The sequence below is a fragment of the Perognathus longimembris genome, chromosome 2, assembly GCF_023159225.1.
Source record: "Perognathus longimembris pacificus isolate PPM17 chromosome 2, ASM2315922v1, whole genome shotgun sequence".
NCBI lineage: Eukaryota > Metazoa > Chordata > Mammalia > Rodentia > Heteromyidae > Perognathus > Perognathus longimembris.
This window is the reverse complement of record NC_063162.1, coordinates 46,720,718-46,744,071: the sequence shown is the minus strand read 5'-3', so window position 1 is coordinate 46,744,071 and position 23,354 is coordinate 46,720,718. Positions and strand designations below refer to the sequence as shown.

At 52.1% G+C, this 23,354-nt stretch overlaps 2 protein-coding genes across 4 annotated transcripts in view; both read right to left on the bottom strand.

Moving 5' to 3' along the window:
* The window catches only part of Slc29a3 (solute carrier family 29 member 3), a 36,971-nt gene extending 27,783 nt beyond the window's left edge, over nt 1-9,188 (bottom strand). Inside the window, exons 1-2 of one of the 2 annotated variants that reach the window (XM_048338963.1) lie at nt 9,080-9,188; nt 5,593-5,891 (exon numbers count right to left, since the gene is read on the bottom strand). In XM_048338963.1, coding sequence (XP_048194920.1) covers nt 5,593-5,891; nt 9,080 — 300 coding nt within the window. In that variant the 5' untranslated portion in view covers nt 9,081-9,188. Of the gene's footprint in view, nt 1-5,592; nt 5,892-6,003; nt 6,247-9,079 lie in introns of those variants that run through there. The other variant, XM_048338964.1, reaches the window with a different exon arrangement.
* An 8,688-nt stretch (nt 9,189-17,876) lies between these two features.
* Nucleotides 17,877-23,354, bottom strand: part of Unc5b (unc-5 netrin receptor B) — a 73,284-nt gene continuing 67,806 nt past the window's right edge. For both annotated transcript variants that reach the window (XM_048338961.1, XM_048338960.1), the window contains 4 exons: nt 21,218-21,367; nt 20,657-20,821; nt 19,804-19,985; nt 17,877-18,743 (listed from right to left, as the gene is read on the bottom strand). In XM_048338961.1, coding sequence (XP_048194918.1) covers nt 18,578-18,743; nt 19,804-19,985; nt 20,657-20,821; nt 21,218-21,367 — 663 coding nt within the window. In that variant the 3' untranslated portion in view covers nt 17,877-18,577. The remainder of the gene's footprint in view (nt 18,744-19,803; nt 19,986-20,656; nt 20,822-21,217; nt 21,368-23,354) is intronic.

Below are 23,354 nucleotides of genomic sequence, written 5' to 3'. Positions count from 1 at the left end.
GGGGGCTGTGTGGCTAGGACTTAGGGACATCAGCAGATCATGGCCAGGACCTCTGATAACCCATCCTCCTGTTTCCTCTTAAAACTAGTTCATCCTGGTTCCTTTTAACCCTTCCTGTGTTAGTGGAGCTGGCTCTCCCCAAGTCATGCTACTCTGCTTCTTTGAGAGGATCAAATAAAGGAATGGCTTAGGCCACCACCCACTGAACCAGGCCAAGGGGGCCGCCCCTTTCCCTGGGGCTGAAACCTCACTTCATTTCGATAGCAAACTCCTGGGGGCACTGTGACCCCCCAGATTTTCTTCTGCTCCCCTACAGACCAGTCTTAGATTAGAATAATGAATGGGCCTTTCCTCTCCAGTCAGTATATCCAGTGCCACAAATACAATGTGCCACCATGTGCTGGGCATAGGGAAGCACAGTAAGATCTGACAGCATGATGGGGAAGCCTCCTCCCCGTCATCATGAAGCAGGATAGACAGATGAGGAGACAGGGAAATTAGGGGATTTTAAACCACTGTCAAGAGGGCCAGACTCCCAAGCTAAACCCAGGAAGTAGACTGAAAAAGCAGATAAGCTCCCTTCCCAACACACCTCCTTTTTAATGTTAAGTTATAAGATAAGGAGACTTTGGAGGGGCTGGCTTTCTAATTCTGCATTTTTCTTTAAAATGGTAAACATCTGGGCATCTGTGTGTCTTGGGAGAATGAAAGACATGTCTGGCAAAAGAAATCTGGCTCTCTGCTGTTCTGGCGAAGGATAACTGGAATGGAACAGTCTGCAGGAAGGCAGAGACAAGAGCAGAAGACTGATGACAGCTTGGGACCCAGGCACTCCAGTTCAAGCATCTGAATTTCAGGCTGGAAGAGGAGTCCAGACCAAAGACATGCTCTCCACAGAACGTTGCTGGGTGCAGTGGTGCATGCTGGTAATCCCATCCCTTTAGGAGGTAAAGACAGTGAGACAAATGTCTCAAAAGTCTAAAACACTGTGTTTAGTGGAGTCAAGTGTGTGACCTGGCCTCCATCTCCAGGACACACCACTCTGAGGAGGACCGATTTTACTATCTACCTACCTACCTACCTACCATTTCCATGAATTCTCTACATGGGGAGATAGATTGCTTACCTTATCTGAGCCTCTAGCTTTCTATCTCGCCCCACCCCACCCCCTACATTACTAAGACATGCTGGCTAGGTGACAGGAAGAAGAGGAAACATCCACAAGACTCTATTCTAAAACCCAGATGGCCACATCCTGGACCAACTATTAAGATAATGGCCCCAACCCTTAGGGAGCCCAGGCCTCTGGCCAAGGTCAGGCACTGGACTTGAGGGCAGAAGGACTGATAGGTCCTTCCACTGGCAGAGCTAAATGAGAAAGGCTGAGAGAATCAAGCCAGGAGCCATGGCTCAAGCATGTACCCACAGGAATTTGTGAGGTGAAGATATGGGATAGTGATTCCAGGCCAACCAGGGGGTAAAAAATGTTCGAGAGACTCCAGCTCAATCATGGCTGGGTGCAGTGGCCTGAACCTGCCATCCCCAGCAACACGGAAAGCACAAGTAGAAGAATCACAGCCCAGGCTGGTCAGGCATAAAGCAGGATCCTTCCCTGAAAACAATTAATGGAAAAGGGGGCTATAGGCATGGCTCAAGTGGTAAAATAGCTGCCTACCAAGCAGTTTAAACCTTAGTATGGGAGGGAGAGGGAGAGGAGGAGGGGGAGGGGGCGGGGGGAGACGGAGAAAGAAGAGGGGGGGAGAGAAAGAGAGAGAGAGGAGAGAGACAGAGAGAGAGAGAGAGAGAGAGAGAGAGAGAGAGAGAGAGAGAGAGAGAGAGAGAGGCTCAGGTAGATGCCTCCCACACCTGGGCAGCCATTACACTATCATTAAAGCATTTGGGAGGGGCCTCAAAGAGGTTAGTTCTGTGCCTTGTAACCCCACCCCAAAATGGATAAAACTCCAAGCCCTGGAAGCTTAAAGTCAGTGGGTCCTTACCCAACTGTCCACCTTTCCCCAAGGGGGACTTGTGCTAACCAATTATCCACCACTACCTTTCCATTCTTTGTGATTCTTTCCCCCACACCTGGACAGCATCCCAACCCTAGCCATTTGCACCCAAGTACCAGGAAATGTCTGCAACATCCCAACCACCCCTAGCAGCCCTGCCCCACAGGCAGAAGTGGGTGGGTCCAAAAAACCACAGCCTACAGCCCAGCTACAGCTCACCTGCCTGCCTTTCATGTTAAGTCTCCATTGTTGATGCTATAATAGTTTGCCACTGGGCTGACCCAGGCCTGTGGTGGGTTTTTTGAGGTCTTCATTCCAGAGAACAGAGCCCACAGGACAAGCAGAATGTGTTCTAACCCAGCCCCAAATCTGTTCCAGGCAGGAAGAAATGAGCCTGAGATGGAATGTGGTCACAAAACTGGGGAGGAAGGGTTCACTCTTACTGGCCAAATTCCTCACCAAATGACATCCATCCCAGGGAAATACTAAAAGGAAGGCGAAGGGATAACCATGCAAACCCTCAGCCACCAAGGGCAGCTGGCGGTTAGAGACCCATTTGACTCTCCCTCCTTCCCTCTGAATGGCCCTCAGGATGCAGGCTGAGCCGCCTCTTGCTAGGATGTCAGGAAGACTGAGGGGAGGTGGGGGCAGCAATGAGGAATGAAGTGAAGAAAAATGGCCCACAAAATGCAGAAATACCCCAGCATGCTTGCTTCCCGAGCCTGGCACATGAATCCAGGGGTGACAGGTCTCTCATCTCCGATGCCAAGAGCCAGGAGCTGCGGGCAGCAGCAGGTACTACATTCGCACCTGCCAGCGTTTGGAAAGAGGCAATAAAGCATCATAGCAGGGCCTGGAATGCTAAGTGCCTGCAGCTGGGAAGGGCTGGTCCTGAGAGCGGCTCTCTAGCAAACAGAGCAGTGGTGCATTTACTGGCCCTCCCCTGCCTGCGCCGAGGGGCAGGGGTGGGTCAGAGGGAGGTGGGACAGGTGCACACATAACCCAGCGCTGCTCAGGGGAAGGGTCAGCCAGGGAGGGGCCTTTGGAGGAAGCCTGCATGATCTGCTAAGGCCTCGGAAAGCTGAGATGTTGGAGTCACCAGTACCTAAAAGTGGACCACAGGGTAACCCAGCTAAGCCAGTTTTTCTGGCAATAGACCTGGGCCACACAAAGCTCAGATGTGCGGCCAGCCTCCGAGTGATGACTAAGGCACAGAGGTTTACACAGCACCTGGGGTAGTGTGCCAGGCCTGGCCTCTCCTCCAGGCTTGGGACACATCGTTGTAACAAGTCTAAGAGGCAGAGGTGGGCACCTACCTTTACACACTCAGACAATGAGGAGTGAGGAAAAGGCAGATTCCAGAGCCAATAGGTAGGATCTAGCCTCTAAACCTGTGCCCTGGCCAGAGCTCCTCAAAACCCACTGTGCCCTGTAGTTACCTGGGGCCTTGGGAACTTGGGCACTCTGTCTCGGGTCTGAGTGGGGCCAAGGGCAACATTACCAGTAAGCTCCGGGATTGCCAGGGCCCCGGAACCATGTCTGGAACAGCAGGGCTCTAGACTACTGTGCTCTTCCCCTGGGATGGGGTCGGTGTGCCTTGGGGAAGCCTAGAGAAGCAGATGGAGACCCTTACTCACCCTGGCAGACTCTTGCCTACAGCATGCTCCTTCCCAACCTTTAAATCTAGTGGCTGCTGGCACTAGCAGCCTGTGTCCAGGGGACCCGTCTCTTGTCCCTTTCCCCCTGCATAGTCTGGGTATGGCTTCAGGGACCCCCTATGCTTCCTGTGTTAGTCAGAAGGACTAAGAAGGGGAAACTTAATCCAGCTGTGGCATTTATTTGTTTTTGTTTTTGCCAGTCCTGGGGCTTGAACTCAGGGCCTGAGCACTGTCCTGGCTTCTTTTTGCTAAAGGCTAGCACTCTACCAGTTGAGCCACAGTGCCACTTCTGGCTTTTTCTATATATATGTGGTGCTAAGGAATTGAACCCAGGGCTTCATGTATACAAGGTGAGCACTTTACCACTAGGCCATATTCCCAGCCCCAGCTATGGCATTGACCAGAGGTGGCATCTTTGGGGTGATTAGGGTTAGGGAAGGTCATAAAGGCAGTCTCAGGACTGAATCCTGGTAGCTTTATAAGATGAGGAGAGAACAGACTCACATTCCATGTGTTCACTGTCTGTTGTCATGTAATACACTGCGTACCTCAGGACCCTGTCAGCAAGGCCATAGCCAGATGTGGCTTCTTGACCTTGAACCTCCAGAATCATGAGACACACAAAACTGTCTTTCTTCATAACTTACCAGGGCTATGGTGCTTTGTTACTGCCACAGAAAATAGACTAACACACCCTGTCTTCCCGAGCTACACAACCTCCCATTTCAGCAGGGATGTGGTTCGCTGCCAGAAATCTGCATTTCAAGAATACATTTCAGAGGCCAGGGATGGTGGCTCACACCTGTGATCCTAGCTACACCAGACAGGGATGCAGGGGGCTCACGTTTAAGGCTTGCTGGGGAAAAGTAGTCAAGACCCTATTTCAAAAACAACATATAAAACAAGAGGGCTGGTGGGGAGGAAGGGCAGGTATAGCTCAAGTACTAGAGTAATTGGCTCATCAGCCTAGCAATGCTAAAAAAAAAAAATTCAGAGCTGAAGATGTAGCTCAGTAACAGAGTATGTGCTTAACACACCCGTTTGAACTTGGGTTCAAACTGCAGCACCAGAAAGACTACATTTCCCAGCATTTGTTGCAGCTAACAGTCACATGGCTGAGTTTTGACCAACACAATGTAAACAGAGGCAAAGTTTTACCTCTAGGAGGTGGTCTTACAAACCACAGACATTCCCTCCTTTCTTGCTTCCTTCTGCCTACCGATGTAACAGCAGGAGCTCCAGTAGCTATGTTTCTAATTTTATTTTTTTGCTAGTACCAGGGACTGAACTCAGTGCCTTTGTGCTTGCTTAGTGGGCATTCTACCACTTGAGCCGTACCTCCAGCCCTTTCGGCTGATCATTTTGAGTCTCAAGGACATTTCTGTCCAGGCTTTGAGTCCCGATACTCCAGGTCTCAGCCTCCTACCTGGCTAGAATGACACCTGCGAGCCACTTGCCCCAGCTCCATTAGCCATCTTGAACTATGTAGTAACCCTGAACTTGAGCGCTACACATGGGCTTCTGGTGCTGTGGAACATACACACCTTAGGCTTACCGTCTGTCTCAGGTTGAATGTGAGAAAAAAACAAAACAAAAACAACCTTCCACTTTGAACTGCTACTTTTGGAATTGTGACTCACTCAGAACTTAAGGTGATTTGATACTGCTGGAAACGGGGATCTGCGTTCTTGGGGTCCCCTCCCCACCCACAAAAGAGCATGCAACCTGAAGGCAGGAATTATGTCTCTCCATCTCCGCCTTTCCCCGCCACAGGAAGCAGAAGGCCTCAGCACACAATGCACGTCTAGCACCAAACAGAACTCTTTCTGATGTGCCCAAATGGTTCTCAACCCACATCCGTATTCTCTGCATACCACTGAGCTCCCTGGAAGGTGCCCCACCCCGCAGGAGATGCACACTCTTACCAGGATGTCTGAGTCCTCGGGGTCCCTCCCGGAGCCCGGGCTGGAACTGTTGTGGAACTTGAATGCCCAGTACTCCTTGGCAGTGATAAAGAAGTTCCATGGCAGTAGGCTTCCTATGCCCATGCTGAAGAAGATCAGGTAGGTGCCGTTGAAGTGGTCCTCAGGCCTAGGCAGGCCGGGGATGTGGCGATCCAGCAGCTTCTCCGGCAGAGTGTCCTGGTTGTCTTGGAGTGGGCTGCTTGTGGGTCGGTATGTGGAGTTGGAAGTGTGATACATGGTGTCTTCCGGGACCACAGCCACTGTGGGAACAGTGGGAGAAAGGCCGAGGGTGCGTGAGCAGACTCCGGATGGGGACAGATGGAGACTCACCTATTCTACAAAACCACTGAACCCAACATGGGTCTTACATACCCCAGAGCCTAGCTGGAGAGCTGTGGGTTTAAGGATCAGACTTGAGGTAGGACAGGCAGTCAGAACTCTGAGTGGCCTCAGAGGTCACCTGACCATGCAAGGACCACATAGGTAGCCAACAAATGCTGGGCAGGCTGGGTGTAAAACACTGTGGCATAATGGAGCCTGTGGTAAGCAATCCAAAAAGGTAAACCTAGTCTAAAGGCTTTCATGTTCCTGTGCAGCCATCAAAAGAAAAATTAAGACCCTTGTTGGTCCAAACTCTCTTTCTTTTTCTTTTTTTGCCAGTCCTGGGGCTTGGGCTCAAGGCCTGAACACTGTCCCTGGCTTCTTTTTGCTCAAAGCTAGCACTCTGCCACTTGAGCCACAGTGCCACTTCTGGCTCTTTCTATCTATGTGGTGCTGAGGAATTGAACCCAGGGCTTCATGCATGCTAGGCGAGCACTTTACCACTAGGCCACATTCCCAGCCCCCTCTCTTCCTTTCTTATGGAGAAAAAAGTAAACAGTGTACTGTTTGTGAAGGTGTGTAAAGGAGAGAATACACAGGCATATATGAATTGGCACATGCAGGGTATCTTAGGAAGAATACAGAAAATCTAGGACTGGCGGTGTGGCTCAAGTGGTAGATCACCTATCTTCCAAACACAAGGTCCTGATTTCAAACCCCAGTATTGCCAGGGAAAAAAAAGGAAAGGTTTAAGAGTGGTAGTCTTTGAGTGGGTCAAGAAATGGGGGACAGGGATTTCGTGGCTTACTTACTGGTTTTGTGCCTTCTGAATTTTGAACTGTGTGGGTTTATTACCTGCTCAAAAATACAAATTAAGGCTTTAAAATTAAATAAATTTTATAAAAATCTAAGATATCTAGAGCTGTTTCTAGTAAGCCGGTCCATTTCTTATCTTGTTTTGCTTGTGGAAAGACAGAGCAATGTGCAGATCACATATAGGTAAATGGTTTACAGCTCTTCCCTGGGGATCCCAACTGTCCAGCGTGTCCCACCAGGAGAGAGCCAATTTGTGGTGGCACCTGAGACCTGGAAAATTCTAGGCTGCTGGTAATTATTGCCCAAATAGCCACAGGCAAGTTAGCATGCTTCTGAGCCTCCATTTCTCCACCTATAACTCAGTGAGGCAAGATTATACAGCTATGATGCTTGGCCACAACTGGTTAGGACTTGCCACCTGGCTGGCTGCAAGCTGGCATCCTACCTCTATGTTCTAGATGTTTCCTAATGTGGCGGCTGCTGGATTGAGAACTATTTCCATACGCCGAGGATGGGGATGTGGAGTTCTTCCTCAGCAGTTTCCTCCCAACAAGTAAGTGATAAATCAGGCCATAAAGCCTGACTCAGCACAGGGAATGTGAGGCCTTGACCTGGAGGGACCCTGGGTGCAGAACCCAGGAGAACCAGCACATTCCTTGGAATTAAGCAAGGCAGGAACTATTGCCCCCTCCTGAAGATGGGAAGACTGAGGCTTTGGTGGGACACCCAAAGAATCTCAGTAGCGTGATTCAAGTCCAGCGCTCAGGCAAGCCATGGTCATGCCTTTGCATCTGAACTTGACAACAGTATAAAGTGCTAGGTCGTTACTCTATGATGGACTTCACAGAGGAGTGGTCTGAGGCTTGGGAAGGCAGAGTCACTTGCCCAAGGTCACATGGCTATCAGAAGACCACAGTAGTCGCATAGCTAAGCAGTATGGGGGCCAGCTGATGTCATGCACTGCTGGTGCCAAGGACAGACAGGCCCGCCTTCCCCAAGGCCTGGCAGCCAGGGAACTGAGCCCAGGCAAAGATAGTGTAGATAGCATACAGCCCCTTCATCAATCTTGTTGAATGAATGTGCTTTGTCCAACCAGGAGCTCTATGCCCCCCACCCATGTCCCTGACTACATGTGCCCCAGGGCACCCCAGGTCTATTTTAAACTTCCTGGCTAACAGGCCCCTCCCCAGTCTTTTCTTTTCCTTTTGTTTTGCCTGTACTGGGCTTAAAAACTCTGGGGCTAGGCACTGTCCATCAGCTTTTTCAGGAAAGGTTAATGCTTTACTACTTGAGCCACGGCTCCACGTCTGGCTTTTTCCTGGCTAGTTAGAGAAGAGTTGCACAGCCTTTCCTACTGAGGCTGGCTTTGAACCTCAATCCTCAGATCTCAGCCTCCTGAGTAGCTAGGATTAGAGGCATGAGAAACAAACACCTGGCCTATCTCTCTAGTCTTGATTGACATGGAGAACGGTCTAACCAGTCCAGGCCCCCATGCTTCAAACTGGGGCTAAAAACTGGTAAAAAAGTAATCGATCCAGAGAGGACACCAGAGTATGACCAAGTGACGGTTCCCAGATGTCCTGGCTGGGGGAGAGGGGGAGGGGAGGGCCCTTCCCTACTCCTCCACCAATTCACTGAAGACCGGTCAGCCTTGACCAGGTTTCTGAAGGCGACAGGAATCTCCTTCAACTCGGGTCACAGCCCAGGGCACTGGAGTGAACCAAGTCGTATTACTCTTTATCAAAGCTGGCTGTTAGCTTCGGATTAAAAAAGAAAGACAAAGAAAAGAGGCAGCCAAGCCTGGCCAGCACAGGTGGGTGGAGGGCACCATACACGCAGCTGCAGCCCCAGGAGGAGCAGGGGTGCTGCAGAGCCCCTTGGGGGCATCACTCTGCCCTGGGTGTCCCGATGTCCTCATGGAGCCATGTGGGGGGCGGGGGGCTGCGAGGCCAAGTTGGCGAGTACCGACCCGTCAGGCAGCGGACCCCCCCAGCCACAGACCCTCCTCTCCCCGATTTGGGGGCCCAGACCCTGCGATCTCAGGATCTCGGGGGTGGGAGTGGGGGGGCTGACTGTCCACACTGAGGCCTCCCGCGTCCAGGCCGGGGGGGGGGGGAGGAGGGGGGAAGAGGGAAGAAAGAGGAGGGGGTGAGGGGAAGGAGGACGGAGTCCAGAGTGGAGAACGGGGCCGGGCTGCCCGCCGGGAAAGAGAGGCGGGACGCGGGAAGGGAACGGCGAGAGGCCCCGGGAGAGCCGGGAGAGCTGGTCTTCCGCCAGGCCCAGCCGCAGCCCGTGCCCGGCCCGCACTTACTGTCGCCGCCGCGCCACCACCGCCACCTCCGGGCTTCCAGGCCTCCGGGACTGGAGCTAAGGGGGCAGGTGGGGGCGGGGAGAGCGCAGGCCTGGCCACGCCCACTCCACTCCCGCCCCGCCCCGTCCTGCCCCGCTGGCACTTCCGGGTTCTCCGCTTTGGTCTTCTCCCCCGTGCGTTCGCGGGCGCCCCCGCCTGGCGATACCTGGAACCGCAGGCGCTCTTCTCACCCGTGCAGTGTGACCTTTCCCTCCCACCCCCTCCAACTGTGAGCAGACGCGGGGGTGGAGGGGAGGGTTTTAGCCTCCCCTGTGCAGCCAGGCCTAGGAACCGCCCCCCCTTCCTGCCCCACCCAGGTCCCTGCAGGAGAGCGCTGTCAGCCTTACCCCTCTTTGATTCCCTCCCCCACAGCTCTTCTAGGGCAGGATCCATCCCAAGGCTAAGGTGGAGGGAGACCCAGAGCTTAAGGCACAGCTAGTGGCAACCAACGAATCCAGCCTCACACACTTGGACCCCAGCCCGCAGGATCGTGAGGCTCACTCCAAGCAGAAGGATAAAGAGCTTTATCTGGGGGTCTCAGGAGTTGCAAAGGGAGACAGCTAGACATAACTCTTAATGATGTTCCGAAGAGGACAAGTGGGAGTTTCTCTGAGCTGATGGTTATTGTATGGCAAGGCATGGGATGAAGAAGAAACTGGGGGGAACCACGCGGTGTGAAGTTACAAGATAAGGAAAAGCACAGATGGACTCAGGAAATGTAGGTCAGACAAGAGCTGGGTATGTCACATACACACACACACACACACACACACACACACACACACACACACACACACGGGGTGTGGGGGAAGCCTGTCATGGAACCAGGAAAAGGACAGGGAGCTGGGGAAGGTTTGTTGGGTGTATTTCAATGGACCTCTAATATTGGGCCCCTCCTGCTCACTGGCCCTTCTGTCAGAGGACAGGCTCCTTACAAATAGAGATTTCTTTTACAGATGGAAAGTTTCCTTATAAAGGGCAGCACCTCTTGTTTTCAAGCCTTTCCTGTGACTTCCATTTTTTATCAACCTTTTATGCCCAAAGGGGCACTTGGTAGTGTGTGTGTGTGGGGGGGGGGGGGTGTTGCATGTTCTGGCATCCTGCAGTACTGGTTTCAGATAGTCTGCCCTGACCCCCATCAGTGCCAAGGAAAGGAGTGGCCACACACAGTGGCTTGGGGTCCCCCGCTCTATCTCTGGGATTCATGGGATATTGTAGTTGAGCCGTGGGGATGACAGTTACCACAGGCAACTGACACTGTCTGGGTGAGGGCACACATCTGCAAGTGGTAAAGTGTTTAAACATACTGGAAAGAGGAAGAGGAAGGAAAAGGAGGAAGAAGAGGAGGAGGAGGTAGAATAGTGAAGGTAAGAAAGTCCAGAAGAAAGGCAGTGACCTTTAAATCTCCCTGACACTTTCTAGAAGTTGATTTTTTTTTTTTTTTTTTTTTTTTGCCAGTCCTGGGCCTTGGACGCAGGGCCTGAGCACTGTCCCTGGCTTCTTTTTGCTCAAGGCTAGCACTCTGCCACTTGAGTCACAGCGCCACTTCTGGCCATTTTCTGTATATGTGGTGCTGGGGAATCGAACCCAGGGCTTCATGTATACGAGGCAAGCGCTCTTGCCACTAGGCTATATCCCCAGCCCGCTTTTTTTTTTTTTTGCCAGTCCTGGGCCTTGAACTCAGGGCCTGAGTATTGTCCCTGGCTTCTTTTTGCTCAAGGCCAACACTGTGCCACTTCTGGCCATTTTCTATATTTGTGTTGCTGAGGATTTGAACCTAGGGCTTCATGTATACGAGGCAAGCACTCTTGCCACTAGGCCATATTCCCAGCTCCTAGAAGTTGATATTTTATAATCAACCTTGATTTAGGAAGGCCCCAAAAGGATAACGATGTGTACTTGTTTTTGAGCTTATGGTGCCATCTTGTGGTCATATTCTGTCATTGCACATGCTCATGACTGGGCTCCCTTGTTAAGGTTTTTTCTCTAAGGTTCCAGGGTCCCCAAGAAAGGTACACTTATCCTGAAAGTAACTCTTCTTTCTCCCGTAATTCTTCTTTCTCACCTCCAGTTTTTTTCTTTCTGATGCCAATCTTGGCGCTTGAACTCAGGGCTTGGGCACTGTCCTTGAGCTTTTGTGTGCAAGGCTAGTGCTCTACCACTTGAGCCACAGCCCCACTTCCAGCTTTTTGTTGGTTAATCGGATGTAAGAACCTCACAGATTTTTCTGCTGGATGGCTTTGAACCACGGTCCTCAGATCTTAGCCTCCTGAGTAGCTAGGATTACAGATGTGAGCCACCAACACACGGCACTCTCATTACCAATTCTAGTCCAATCACCTCTCTTTCTGCATGCTGGCTCAAGAGCTCCCTCAGAAACAGCTTTTCATTCCCCTGCCCCCACCCCTCATCTATTCAGCATCCCTCTCCTTAAAGCCCAAACTTGAGAGGGAGCTTAAAGCCCAAGCTCATTTGTGTCAGTGAAAGAAGCCAATCCTAGACACCTGTGCCCCTTGTCTCTCGGTGTCAATGTGGGCCAACTCTGGGTGGGCTCACCCACATTAGAAGAAGGAGCCTCTCTGGAGAAGTCACCTACAGGCTGGTGTTCCACTTGAATTCATGGTCACCAACCCAAGATGGGCCTCCAGGGCCTCCGTGCACAGCTTGGTATGAAGGCATCCTCCTCCTTCACTTGCCTTAAACCCCTGGGCTCACCCCACCCCAGGAGGTCTGGCCTCCTGCCTCCTCCTTTAAGGAGAAGACAGAAACTGACAGTTACAATGTTGTACTTCTGAGGCACCAATTCTGCATGTCTTCACTCCCATTTGTCTCCTGAGGCTGTCAGCCTCATCACCACCCACCTCAGCTTTCTGAGGGTGGTCCCCTCTCAGCTCAGATTCTGACTCTTCCTCCCACCTGCTCAGGATCCCCCCAGAATCCTTTGTTGCTGTCATTTCTTTTTGTGTCTCTGTGTGTATGTGTCAGTACTGGGGCTTGAGCTCAGAGCCTGGGTACTGTCTCTTAGCTTTTTAGCTCAAGGCTAGTGCTCTACAACTTGAGCTAGCTTCACTTCTTTCTTTTTTTTTCTGGTTAATTTTTTAGAAATAATCTCACTGAATTTTCCTTTCTGGGTTGGCTTTGAACTGCCATCTTCAGATGTCAGCCTCCTGAGTAGCTAGGATTACATGCATGAGCTCTCACTCACACTTGGCCTTGATATATCTTATGTCCTTTTAACTTCAGCAAATATCCCTATATATAAGGTGTGTTTCTTGTAAATGACATATACATTTTTCCCTTTAAGTTAAAAATCTCTTACATTTGGGGACACAGGAGGATTCTACTGTTGACGTTATTGTTAAAGTTCTAGGTGAATTTCCTGTGGCGTACCCTACGTGGTTACTGTATATGATTTTGGTACAGTGGATATTGTATATATGCCTACCTGATCTAGGGAAGGGAAAGAAAAATGAGGGTGTAACAGACATGACAAGAAATGTATTCACTGCCTTATTCAAATCTTTTTCACTTGGAATCTTTTGTCCATTTAAATTTAACACAATTGCTGGTAGATATGTTGGAATGTAACTCTACTACCCATTCCTCTGTTAACACAGTTGATCCATGATCCCTTTTTCCCCTTTTTGTTTTTTTTGATCAATTTCAAAATTATTAATTTCCTGCATTAATATGCTTAATATTCACTAGAGATTCTAATTTCCCACACATGGTCTTCTAGACTGTAATATAAATTAACAGGTTCCCCCACTCTCCTACGTAGTTGAAAGGAGTTCAATTCCATGTGCCCTGCCCCACCTTGTTTTACTGTGGCCATATACTTTAATTCCAGTCTTTTAAAACCAACAGATTCATCAAATGCCCGTGGCTCACATCTGCAATCCTAGTTACTCCAGGTTGAGATCTGAGGTTCAAAGCCAGCCTAAGCAGGAAAAGTCTGTGAAACTCTTATCTCTGATTAGCTAGCAAAAACCTAGAAGTGAAGCTGTAGCTCAGGTTGTAGAGCACCAGCCTTGAAAAAAGAAAGCGAAGGGACAATGTACCAATACTGGCACAAAACAAAACAAAAACTCTTACAGATTCACCTCTCCTCTTTCACTATTATTTTTTCTTATTCTGAATGTTGACATGGCTAGTTAGTTTTGCCTGAATGTCAGACATTGTAACTGAAAACTCTTGGGGATTCATCTTGGCCTTAAGGGGGGGAAGGGCGATAAGAGCGCTCCCAAGACGCCGCCCTTTCCCCAGCCCTGGGGCAGTGTGGAAGTGAGCCACACCTATCTTCTTCTGGGTCCAGAAGGGATAGCTTTGAGACCATCCCCCCACCTTGTGCCAGCAAGCACGTGTGCTCCCCTTTTCGAGGGCTTTGCGAGGGCGGTACTATGGGAAGTGACTAGCCCATGAGGGAGGTCCTTGGGAGCTGCTCTTGGATGGACAAGCTCGCCAGCCTATCGCCAGCTCATGCTCAATCCTCCTCCTCATCATGATATTACTGTAAGCCCCTCCTGATTAAACCGGATTGCCCTCCCAAGCTTCTCCGAGATCCGTCTGTGCCTGGCTTCCTTGGTGGGTAAGGAGGGAGGAAAAGGGGATCTCGTTTGTATAAGGTCCTCTCCCTGAGGGCTACATGCAGATGCCCCCACCCATTAAGTCTCCACCCAGTTACCTGGGTAACCTGCAGACCTGGAGGCAGTTACCTCCCCTTTCCCTGAGGTCACCTCCTAATCCACCTGGCCACACCCCTTGCCCCTGCCCTAAATAAAGCAGGGCTGGGTGGGGGTCTCTCTCTCTCTCTCTCCCTTCTCTCCGGCCATGGATCATCTTGGCCACAGGCCAGCAGTTCGGTAATAAACGTTCTCTCCTGCCTGAATACCACGTGGCGTTCTCCTTTACCGGCTACCTACTTTAAAAACCTAACAGTTTGGCCGCGTGCACTTTAGGCTTGCCCGTGTCCCTTTGCTCCACCTTGGCCACCCGCGGGTCGGACGCCCAGGGGAGAGGGTGAAAAGGGGAGCACTGATAAGGGAGTAAGCTTAGCATCCCCGCACCAGGGGAGGTAAATCTAGCCCGGCAGAAAACCAATGCCTACATTCCCTGCATGGTGGACCGGTGGCAGAGCTGGCAAGTGGAATCTTGTCCAATTTCAATTGAGTGGAGGCCCCAGTTGTTAAGAGCTGTGGGCATCAACACAGGCTGAGACTTGAGGGACACTTCTGCATTGGATGCTGAAGCTGCTTTTCTTGCTCACATCACCAGCAACCTGGAGCTGTGAGACCATGTGGTTTTGATCTTTGGCCCATGGACAAATTCTGAGTCCCAGCTTTTGCAGGCCAATTCCACCACAGGGAGCACAGCTATGCACTCTTGGGTCCTACCAGCTATTGATATAATACTGGGCTTGGTGGCTCAGTGTTTGTGACTGCGCTGCTCCTTTACACCGTCTGGCCCCACCTGCACAAAGGCCGCCTTCTTTCTGGGTGGTTGAAAGGACCCTCTCCCTCCTCCCTGCTCTGCTCTCTCTGTTGCCAGCAATTGTCCTGGTGGGTCACAGTGGAGCCTCAGTTTTTATTCCACTTCAAGCTGCTCAGGGCTAACTCAGCCTGCTCCAGCCTTCCCCACCCCAACATGCTATCACTGAGTTAGATCAATAAAAACTGGTGGATTTTCAGGGACCATGGTTCATGGGAAACTTCTTGGGCTAAGGCACTGGAACAGGCAGACATTCAGGTCACCCACAATGACACTGTGGGTGAACAGCTCCTCTGGGCTGCTGCAATAGCAGGGGCTCAAAGTGTTCCCTCCCCACAGTCCCCATCTAAGTTAGGACCATCAACTTGTACACACCTCTGAATAGGACTAGGGACCACTGTAGCATCCCTGCAGACAGTGGCCTTCCTGCCTAGTGGTAGCTGCTCCAGGTCCCAGGAAATCAGAGGTGGCAGGGCTGTGCTAGCATCACAGACTTCAGACACCCTAATTAATGTGGCCTTCTTTAGGAGGGAGTTGCCAGAGCCTTTAAGCTAGCCTACTGGTAAACTGGCATCTATAATTAAGCAAGCAATGCATACTGGGAGATGTAGTTCAGACTCAGACCACACTGTGAGGCCCAAGGTCCACAGCCAGAAGGGACCATAGGGCAGAAGGGGTTACTTTAAGTCATACAGTACTTTCTTGTTTAATAGGCAGTCACACCCTACCCCTAAGTACTTGCATCTGTGGGAAAATTATCAGCAATATTGCTGTTAATTAGAACGAGACCATTTATTACTGCCTGTTGGAAACAACTCATAGTGAATACATGTCTATGATACCCATGGGAATGTTGCCACCCTCCTCTTTGCATGGAGTGTAATTGCCCAGCGTGAAACCTGCACAACTGTGCCTGGCAGACTTGGTTCATTGTTCCAGTCTCTTTCTGCCTGCATGACATTCCTATGGCCCAGATGAGTGTTCTAGAAGACCCCACAGCGTCAGCCCCTGGGGTACACACCCATCCTACCTGAGAGGCAGGCAGGTTGACCTCCTGAACAAGGGATTCGACTGCACGCACACGCATGCCCAGTGAGCACTGACTCATGAACAGATCCAGACCCAGCACAGACCTCTCCTTGCTGTGAGTGCAGCTGTTTTCCTCTCTGGGCTGATTTTCCTTTTAGTGGAGTGAGGCTGTTGAGCTCTGAGAGCGCTGGAGTGAGTGATACCCAGGTGCCTGGAGTATGCAGAAGAGATTCCCAATTGCCAGTATGCGCCAATAAGACAACAGGCTACAATCTGGATTTTTTTTTATTAGACTAGGAAATATAATTTATTTCATAAAAATTATTCTTGTTACAATAGGAATGCTAAACGTTATTTACAGGCTGTAGTTTACAGAATGAACAGAGGTGGGCTTGAGGCCATCTCTCGAGTTCTGTAGCCCCTGGACATATGACCATACGCATGGCGAGCTCCCCGGCACCCAGCCTGACAGAGCCTGTGGATGTCCTGGCTCTGCTGCCTGGGAGCTGGGGAAAGGGGACCAGAGGACCCCGGACTGTGCAGGGATGAGGAGCCCCACATCCTTGGCTGTTCCAGGGCCAGGGGTCCAAAGCCTGGGCACCAAGAGAAGGCAGGAGAGGCACATAGGAGATACACTGACTGACCCTGTGGTCTCAGGCAGGGCAGGCGCGGTGCGCAAACCTGGGCTCTGAGGAGTCCACACCCCCACACTCAGGTGGGGACACATGCCCTGATATGCCCAAGAAGGAAAGCACAGGTGTACATGAGGCAGCACACACACTCACGCGCACACACACACTCACGCACACACACACACACACACGAGAGAAAGAGAACACCGAGTGACACCACTAGTCTCATAGCACCTTTGCTGCTGCTGACGGCTGCTCCCCCAGATGATACATGGGACCTCTAGCCCCCTGGGACACGGGATGAGGCCCCCTGCAGCCTGGGCAAGTGATGGAATTGGCCAATGCTCTTCTTGCTAAGCTGGGCGTCCCACCATCTCCCAGGACGCCGGCCCACTGGCTCTATGCTCAGATCCTGGGAATTTCTGGAAATGGTGGGCTGAGCCTCACCCACCAAGGCTCCTGTCCTGAGAATAGCCAGACGTGCTTCTGAGGGTGGGTATGGGATGGGACAGCATGGCAGGCCTAGAAAAGACAGTGGCCCAGAGAAGGCAGTGGTAAGGCTGAGGCCCCGAGGAAGTGTGTTGGCATGGCTGGAAGTCAGTTCCTCGTCTTCGGATACCAGGCTGCAAGGGCATTTTTGAGCTTGTGATGCAGGTGGTGCCAGCAAAGCCCACCATGGCACAGGCCCGCTCCAGCCTGGCCAGGCTTCCCCATGGCCACCAAGGGCTTCTCTCCTACAGTGGTGCTGCCAGTGGCCAGCCGGCGCAGCCCACAGGGTACTGATGGCTTTTTGGAGGCAACTCAGCAGCCCAAGGAGAATGAACCTCTCCAGTCTCCAGGAGGGGCCTTACCTGCTTAGCCAACCCCACCTTGGACCACAGTGGCTGGCGAGAAGCCCCATGAGCCCCTGAGGCCACAGCTGGGAATGGTGGCTGTGTCTTAAAACATTTCCCCACAGCAGGAGACCAGACTTTCAAAGGCTAGGACATGCTATGGCTGGTCAGGGCTTGCCAGATAAGCCCTGGAGTCAGCATCTTGAGCTAGAAGGCAGCTGACATTTGCCCTGTCTAGGGTGCCAAGGAGCACCTTTGAAGATACCCCGGTGCCTACAGTGGGATCTTGGGCCTGGCCACCACCAGCCAGCTCCAAGGATAGGACTCATCTCTTCCATTCAGGGCACACTGGGGTACCCCAGGACACGCTGTAGTGACATTGAGTGCTGCCCCTCCACACACAGCAAGTCCCCTTCCAACCTCCCAGACCACAGAAGGAAGGTGAACTACTGAGCGCTAGCGGAGAGGCCTGAGCATGTCAGGTAGAAATATGGCTCCTGCTCCTCATCTGGACATGGGTGCTGCAAGGCTGGTTGCTACGGTGCCGAGGCCCCACCCCAGGGAGGGACAGGCAGGTCCTTGGATAGGAGAAATGGGGGCTGGGGAAGGGCAGATTCTGGGTTTCTGGGAGATTTTTGACTAGCAGCAAAGAATTCCATTTGGTCTCTCAATCTCTTTGTCTCTGTCTCTGATACACATACAACACACGCACGGTGGCTAGAACCCCAAGCACATCACTCATACTCAAGAAAAAAAAGTTTTCTTTTTTTGTGTTTGTTTTTCATTTTCTTTTTTTTCCTTCTTTTTCTTAAAAAGGACTTATCCAAATATCTGGATAATAAAATCATTTGCGTTTCCTAAGAAACTGGGTTTTTCTTTTCCCTTATGGTTTTGGTGTTGTCTGAACCTCACTAGTGTCTGAAGCTGGCTCTCTCCCTTCCTTCCTTCCTTCCTTCCTTCCTTCCTTCCTTCCTTCCTTCCTTCCTTCCTTCCTTCCTTCCTTCCTTCCTTTCTTCCTTCCTTCCTCTTCCTTTTCACTTGTAGACTGGAGAAGCAGTTGACCTGACTTGAACTTGACTCTTCAAAGAGGGAAGGAGTATAAAAGCTGAAGGAGTTGGGAGGGGCATGGAGGAAGAGAGGGTGAGCACAGAACCCCCTCCCCAGGACCCCAAAGTTGCAGGGATGAGGGTAGGGCATGGGGAGGGGCAGGAGCAGGCATGGAAGTCCTGGTCCAGACCTGGCTCCAGGGGCCCAGCCCCTCCCCAGTGCCAGCCAGGGGACAGCAGGCCTCTCAACAACAGAACACACAGGTTTGCTAAGGCTGGTTGTGGTCTGAGGGTTGGGGCAGGGGGAAGGGATGGAGGAGGAGGAAGTGTCAGCTAGTGGACAGAAGAGCTGGATTCCCCATGGGGAGACTGTCTGGGCCTCCCTGCACACCTCCTATCTATCCCCCCTTCCAAGCCCTCTGTTCCAGATGCTCAACAGTCTCCATCCGTGGCCATGGCCACCAGCATCTCGCTCTTGCCCATCTCCTCCAAGGCACAGGCCAGGCTGTTGAGGTCCCCATCATCCTGCTGCAAAGCCTCCCAGAGGTCCAGGATCACACCCGTGGGGCTTGCTTTGGTGGCAAAGTAATTCAGGTACCTGGGGAATGAAGGAGAGAGGAATTGGTTCCTCTAGTGTGTTCAGTACCTCCCAGGAGCCTGGCAGGGGAGGGGAGAGGCGGGAACAGAGCAAGTAGAGCTGGTCTATGGTGTATTCCAGCAGCCCACAGACCGGGGTCTGAATCTCGTCATCTCTGCTTGTAGGCCGTGTGGCCCTAGGTCAGTCAAGATACCTCTCTGGGCCTCAGTTACCTCCGGTTACTGTTTAGATATAAAGTATCGGTCCCTTTCCCAAAGGCTTGGTCTCTGACACAAGCTGTCTCCCGAGGCGGGACTTTTAGAAGAATGACTAGATCGTAAGTCTTTGAAACTCTTGTCAGTGGATCAAGTCCCCATGGATGGGAACCTTTGGGAGTTGATAGAACTGTGGAAGGTGGGGCCTTGCTGGAGGGAACAGATCACTGAGAGGGAGTATATAGGATTACTCTTGCCCTAGCCCCTTTCTGTCTTCTCTCTTTCTGCTTCCTGTCTGTCATGAGGTGAGCAGCTGAGCTCCATCACAGGCTCCCACCCACAGCAATGGATCAGCACCCATGGACCAGAGCCTCTAGACAGTGAGCCAAAATAAACTCTTCCCCCTTTAAACTGTCTGTCTTGGCTATTCATCATAGTGATGAAAGGTCTAGCAGATGAGAATCAAGACCATACAAAGCCAGGGACTAGCAGTCTCTCTTATTTTGCTTATGGGTACTATAATTATCACTGCAATTGGCGCCAGGTTGGCATTGGTTGCCAGGTTTGGTGCCCAAAATGCCACACTTTTTCCTGCTAACTCTGCTATAGGAGCTCAGCTTGGCCATCTTTGGAAGCCCCGCCCATTTCTAGAGCCTGCGTGGCCTGAAGGTGAAGGCTGAGCACGGCATCCATAAAGAACTTCTCACACCCAACACACCGAAACTCAGCTCCTGATCTGCCAGGAATGGTGGCCTGCACACAGCCGAGCTGGGAGCTGGTCCTGGATTGCTAGGATCCCTGCCTGCCCATCTGTCCTGCCAGACCTCGAGGATGGAGGAGGCTGGGGTGTGGTGTGGGACACTCACCGGTCCACGGACAGCTTCTGCGCCAAAAGCCTCCAGTCATTGCCCCGCGAGCTGGGGGCATCAAGGCTGTTGCAGATCTTCTGGCGGATGGACAGAGGGATCTTGAAGGCATAGGGTCCCAGCTGGGTGGTGACAGCATTGCCAGGGGCAGAGCAGAGGACATCCAGGGAGCCGGCGGGTGTCTAGAAGGGCAGGGGCAACAGTGAGCCGTGTCATCATCAGCCACATGGCCCTGCAGCTTTGCTACCTTGTGTCTCCAAGATGGTGGAGGCTCAAGTTCCTCTCTCCCTTGGGTCCCTTGTGTCTACAGCTCTCTGACCAAGGCCTAGGGCTTCAGGGCCATCTCAGTGTTCTGCTCAGGCAGAGACCCTGCAATGCTGATGCAGACTCCCAATTAGGAAGCTGAGGAGCGCCAGCCATAGTTCCATCAGAGAGATCCATTTTTATACCCATGGAAAACAAAGTCTATTGACCGGAAGTGACTTGCCCAGGGTTAATTGCTAGTGAGCGGCATAGCTGGCACCAGTGTTCTGTAGCTCGAAGGAGAAGCAATACCTAGCATTGGCACCTTGGGTGGCCTGGGGTTTTAGAGTCCGGTCTAGATTTATGGTAGCTAAGACCTACAACTTGGTCCTGGCACTGACCTGGGTTCAAATCCAGTTTTGCCTGTGTGCACTTATTTGCCCTCCCTAAAATCTTCTTATCTTCCTGGTAGAGACCAGCACAACAGTGGCCTGTGTGTCACCTGGTTAGCCCGAAGTGAGCAAGTCCTGCTGTGACTTGGGAGCTGAAGATGTGTGGAACGTGGGGTGTGCCTGCTGTGGTGGCCCCACAGGGGAGTCCCGGCCCTCACCTCGGCCAGTGTGGTGTGCAGCTGGAATATCTGGCCTTCCCCTTCCACCTGCCGCACGCAGATCTTGCAGGTAAACTCGGTGGAGGCAAGGCTGTGCCTCTCTAGGGTGAAAGTGCAGTGCAGGGCCTTCTGGCTGCCACTCCAGATGTGGTAGAAGGGGATCTCCTGCAGGGGGTGGGGGGGTGGGGGTGTCAGCACTTCAGGCAAGGATAGCTGCCTGTCTCCCTGCTAGGGTGACACATCCTCATGGAGGACTGGGGACTTCAGGGCAGAGGAAGAAGAGCTGATCAAGGGCCTTTCAGAGGGCTGGATCATGTTAGATCCATGGTTTTAGGAGGAAGCTGATAAAGACACACATGGAAGACAAAAAACAGTGCAGAAGAGTGCAGGCATGTGTGTACGTGTGTGCGGGGGGCGGGGGGGGTGAGATGGCTGGGCGCATGGAGCTTTAGTGAGAAGGAATGATGGCAGTGGGGAGGCTGTGTGCAGAGGCAGGGCCCGGTGGGGGCTGGACTTCCCTGGGTCACCCCCAGGAGTTACTTCTCTCCAGGATGACCCTACCTGGTACTTGGCCAGCAGCTTGCTCTTCCAGTGGGCGTGAGGGAGGTCATGAAGGGAGAGGCGCAGGTTGTGGTAACTGTCCTTGAATAGCAGGGGCTTGGGCTCCTCCACCAAGTAGCCACCCAGAGTCCGCTCCAGTTCTAGCACCTCCTATAGGCAGAGCAGTGGAAAGGGGGAAATACATCACACCTGGCCCTGTGAGCCCTTTCTGGCACAAGTTGGGAGGAGAAGGTTAGCCCATCTGAACACAGAGCACAGGACTCATTTGACCCATTGAGAAGGTGCTTTAGTTAGGTAAATGAATGGGTGAATAGAAAGAAAATAGGTGGACAAATAGACAACAAACAGGACAGATGAGTGGATTTACAGATGGATGAATGGATTAGACACACAGATGGATGGTTGGAAAGAATGTTATATAGAAGGATGTACTGATGGGCATGTGTTGACACTGAAGGATGTTTGAAAGATAACTGGATGAATGGATGTGTAGTATCTGGATGGTCACATGGGCTGTTGAGGAGTAAATGGGCAGATTAACAGAAAGATGCACAGATAGATGGACAGATGTGGGGTGGGGGGCTGAAAAACTCAAGGATACTATCAACTTGATGATCAAGCTGATCAACTCTTTTGTTTCATTTTGCTTTTTGCCTATCCTGGGGCTTGAACTCAGGGCCTGAGCACTGTCCCTGGCTTCTTTTTGCTCAAGGCTAGCACTCTACCACTTGAGCCATAGCACCACTTCTGGCCTTTTCTATATATGTGGTGCTGAGGAATTGAACCCAGGGCTTCATGTATATGAGGCAAGCACTCCACCACTAGGCCATTATTTCCAGCCCAAGGTGATCAACTCTTGAAAGCTCAGCATCAATGGCCCGGCATCAAGGTTTGGATTGAAAAGTGTGGGGCACACCCACCTGGATGCCTTGCATCATTAAGAGGCGGTCCTAGCAGGCCGGCCTCTTTTCCAGCCCTGGGGCCACATGGCTGCTAGCCCCGCCTGCCTTCTCCAGTCCGGAACAGGAAAGGTGGCTCTAACCAGCCCCGCCTCCCGCTTCAGACTGCCTGTGCGGCAAGATGTCTGCGGGTGATGAACCCAGAGGCAGTCCTGGGGGCCGTGACATAGATGTAGGCCGCCCTTTAGGGAGGTCCCTTGGAGCTCCACCCTGATGGACAGCTCAGGCATCAAACCCCAGCCCCTACGTAGGTGCAAGTACCCCTCCCCTTCCCCCGCCCTCCGACCCATGTAAAAGTACAGCTCATTGCCGCCATTAGAGTCTTAGCGCTGACTGGCTCCCGAACTGTCTGTGTGTCCTCGGACAAAAGGGGGGCTGGGGTGGCAGTTCATCCGCCCTTTCCTCTTCCTGGCCCACCGGGTGGGGCGTGTTTTCCCGTCTCTCTTGCAGGACAGGAGAGCCCAGGAGGCTAAAACCCCCCCGACAGAAAAGCCAAGGCTTCTGGGTACCTATGGCCTCCCACCCTTCAGGGCCTTCTAGAGTCTAAGCCATCCCATCCCTGAGAGAGATATGCTCGCTCTCCCATGGGGCCCCTTTCAGCCAGATTGCATCAGTCCACAGCATGAAGTCTGGGACAAGTCACAAGAGACTGGGAGATAGAAGAGTAGGGAAGGACACTGCCCAGGGCAGGGAGGAGGCCTGGAGAGGAGGGGTAGATGGAAGGATGAAGGGATGTTAGGATGAGACAGGTCCTGGGAACAGGGTAGGGGCTGGAGGAAGGAAGAAACAGGGCCTTTGAGGCTGTTGAGGTGATACCTATACAGGGCTCCACATCTACCATCACCAGGCTTGGGGTGCCACAGATCCAGGTCTCTTTCCTCTCTCTCTCTCCCTCTGTCTCAATGGCTTCTCACTGGCCACACCTCTCCCTCAAGAGGGCGCCATTGCCTGTTCTTCCGCATTTACTAGGGGCCTGATTTTCCTCCCCTCATCCATCCTGCCATTCTACTGACTGAACAGCTAAACCCCTCTACTTGTCCCAGCTTTCTAACTGGCCTCTCTGACTCTCATCTGTCCACTCCTGCGGTGCAGCCAGAGGGCTTTTGAAAGATCTCTTTCTATGTTGGGCATGGCAGTACACACCTGCAATCCTAGAACTTGGGAGGCTGAGGCAGGAG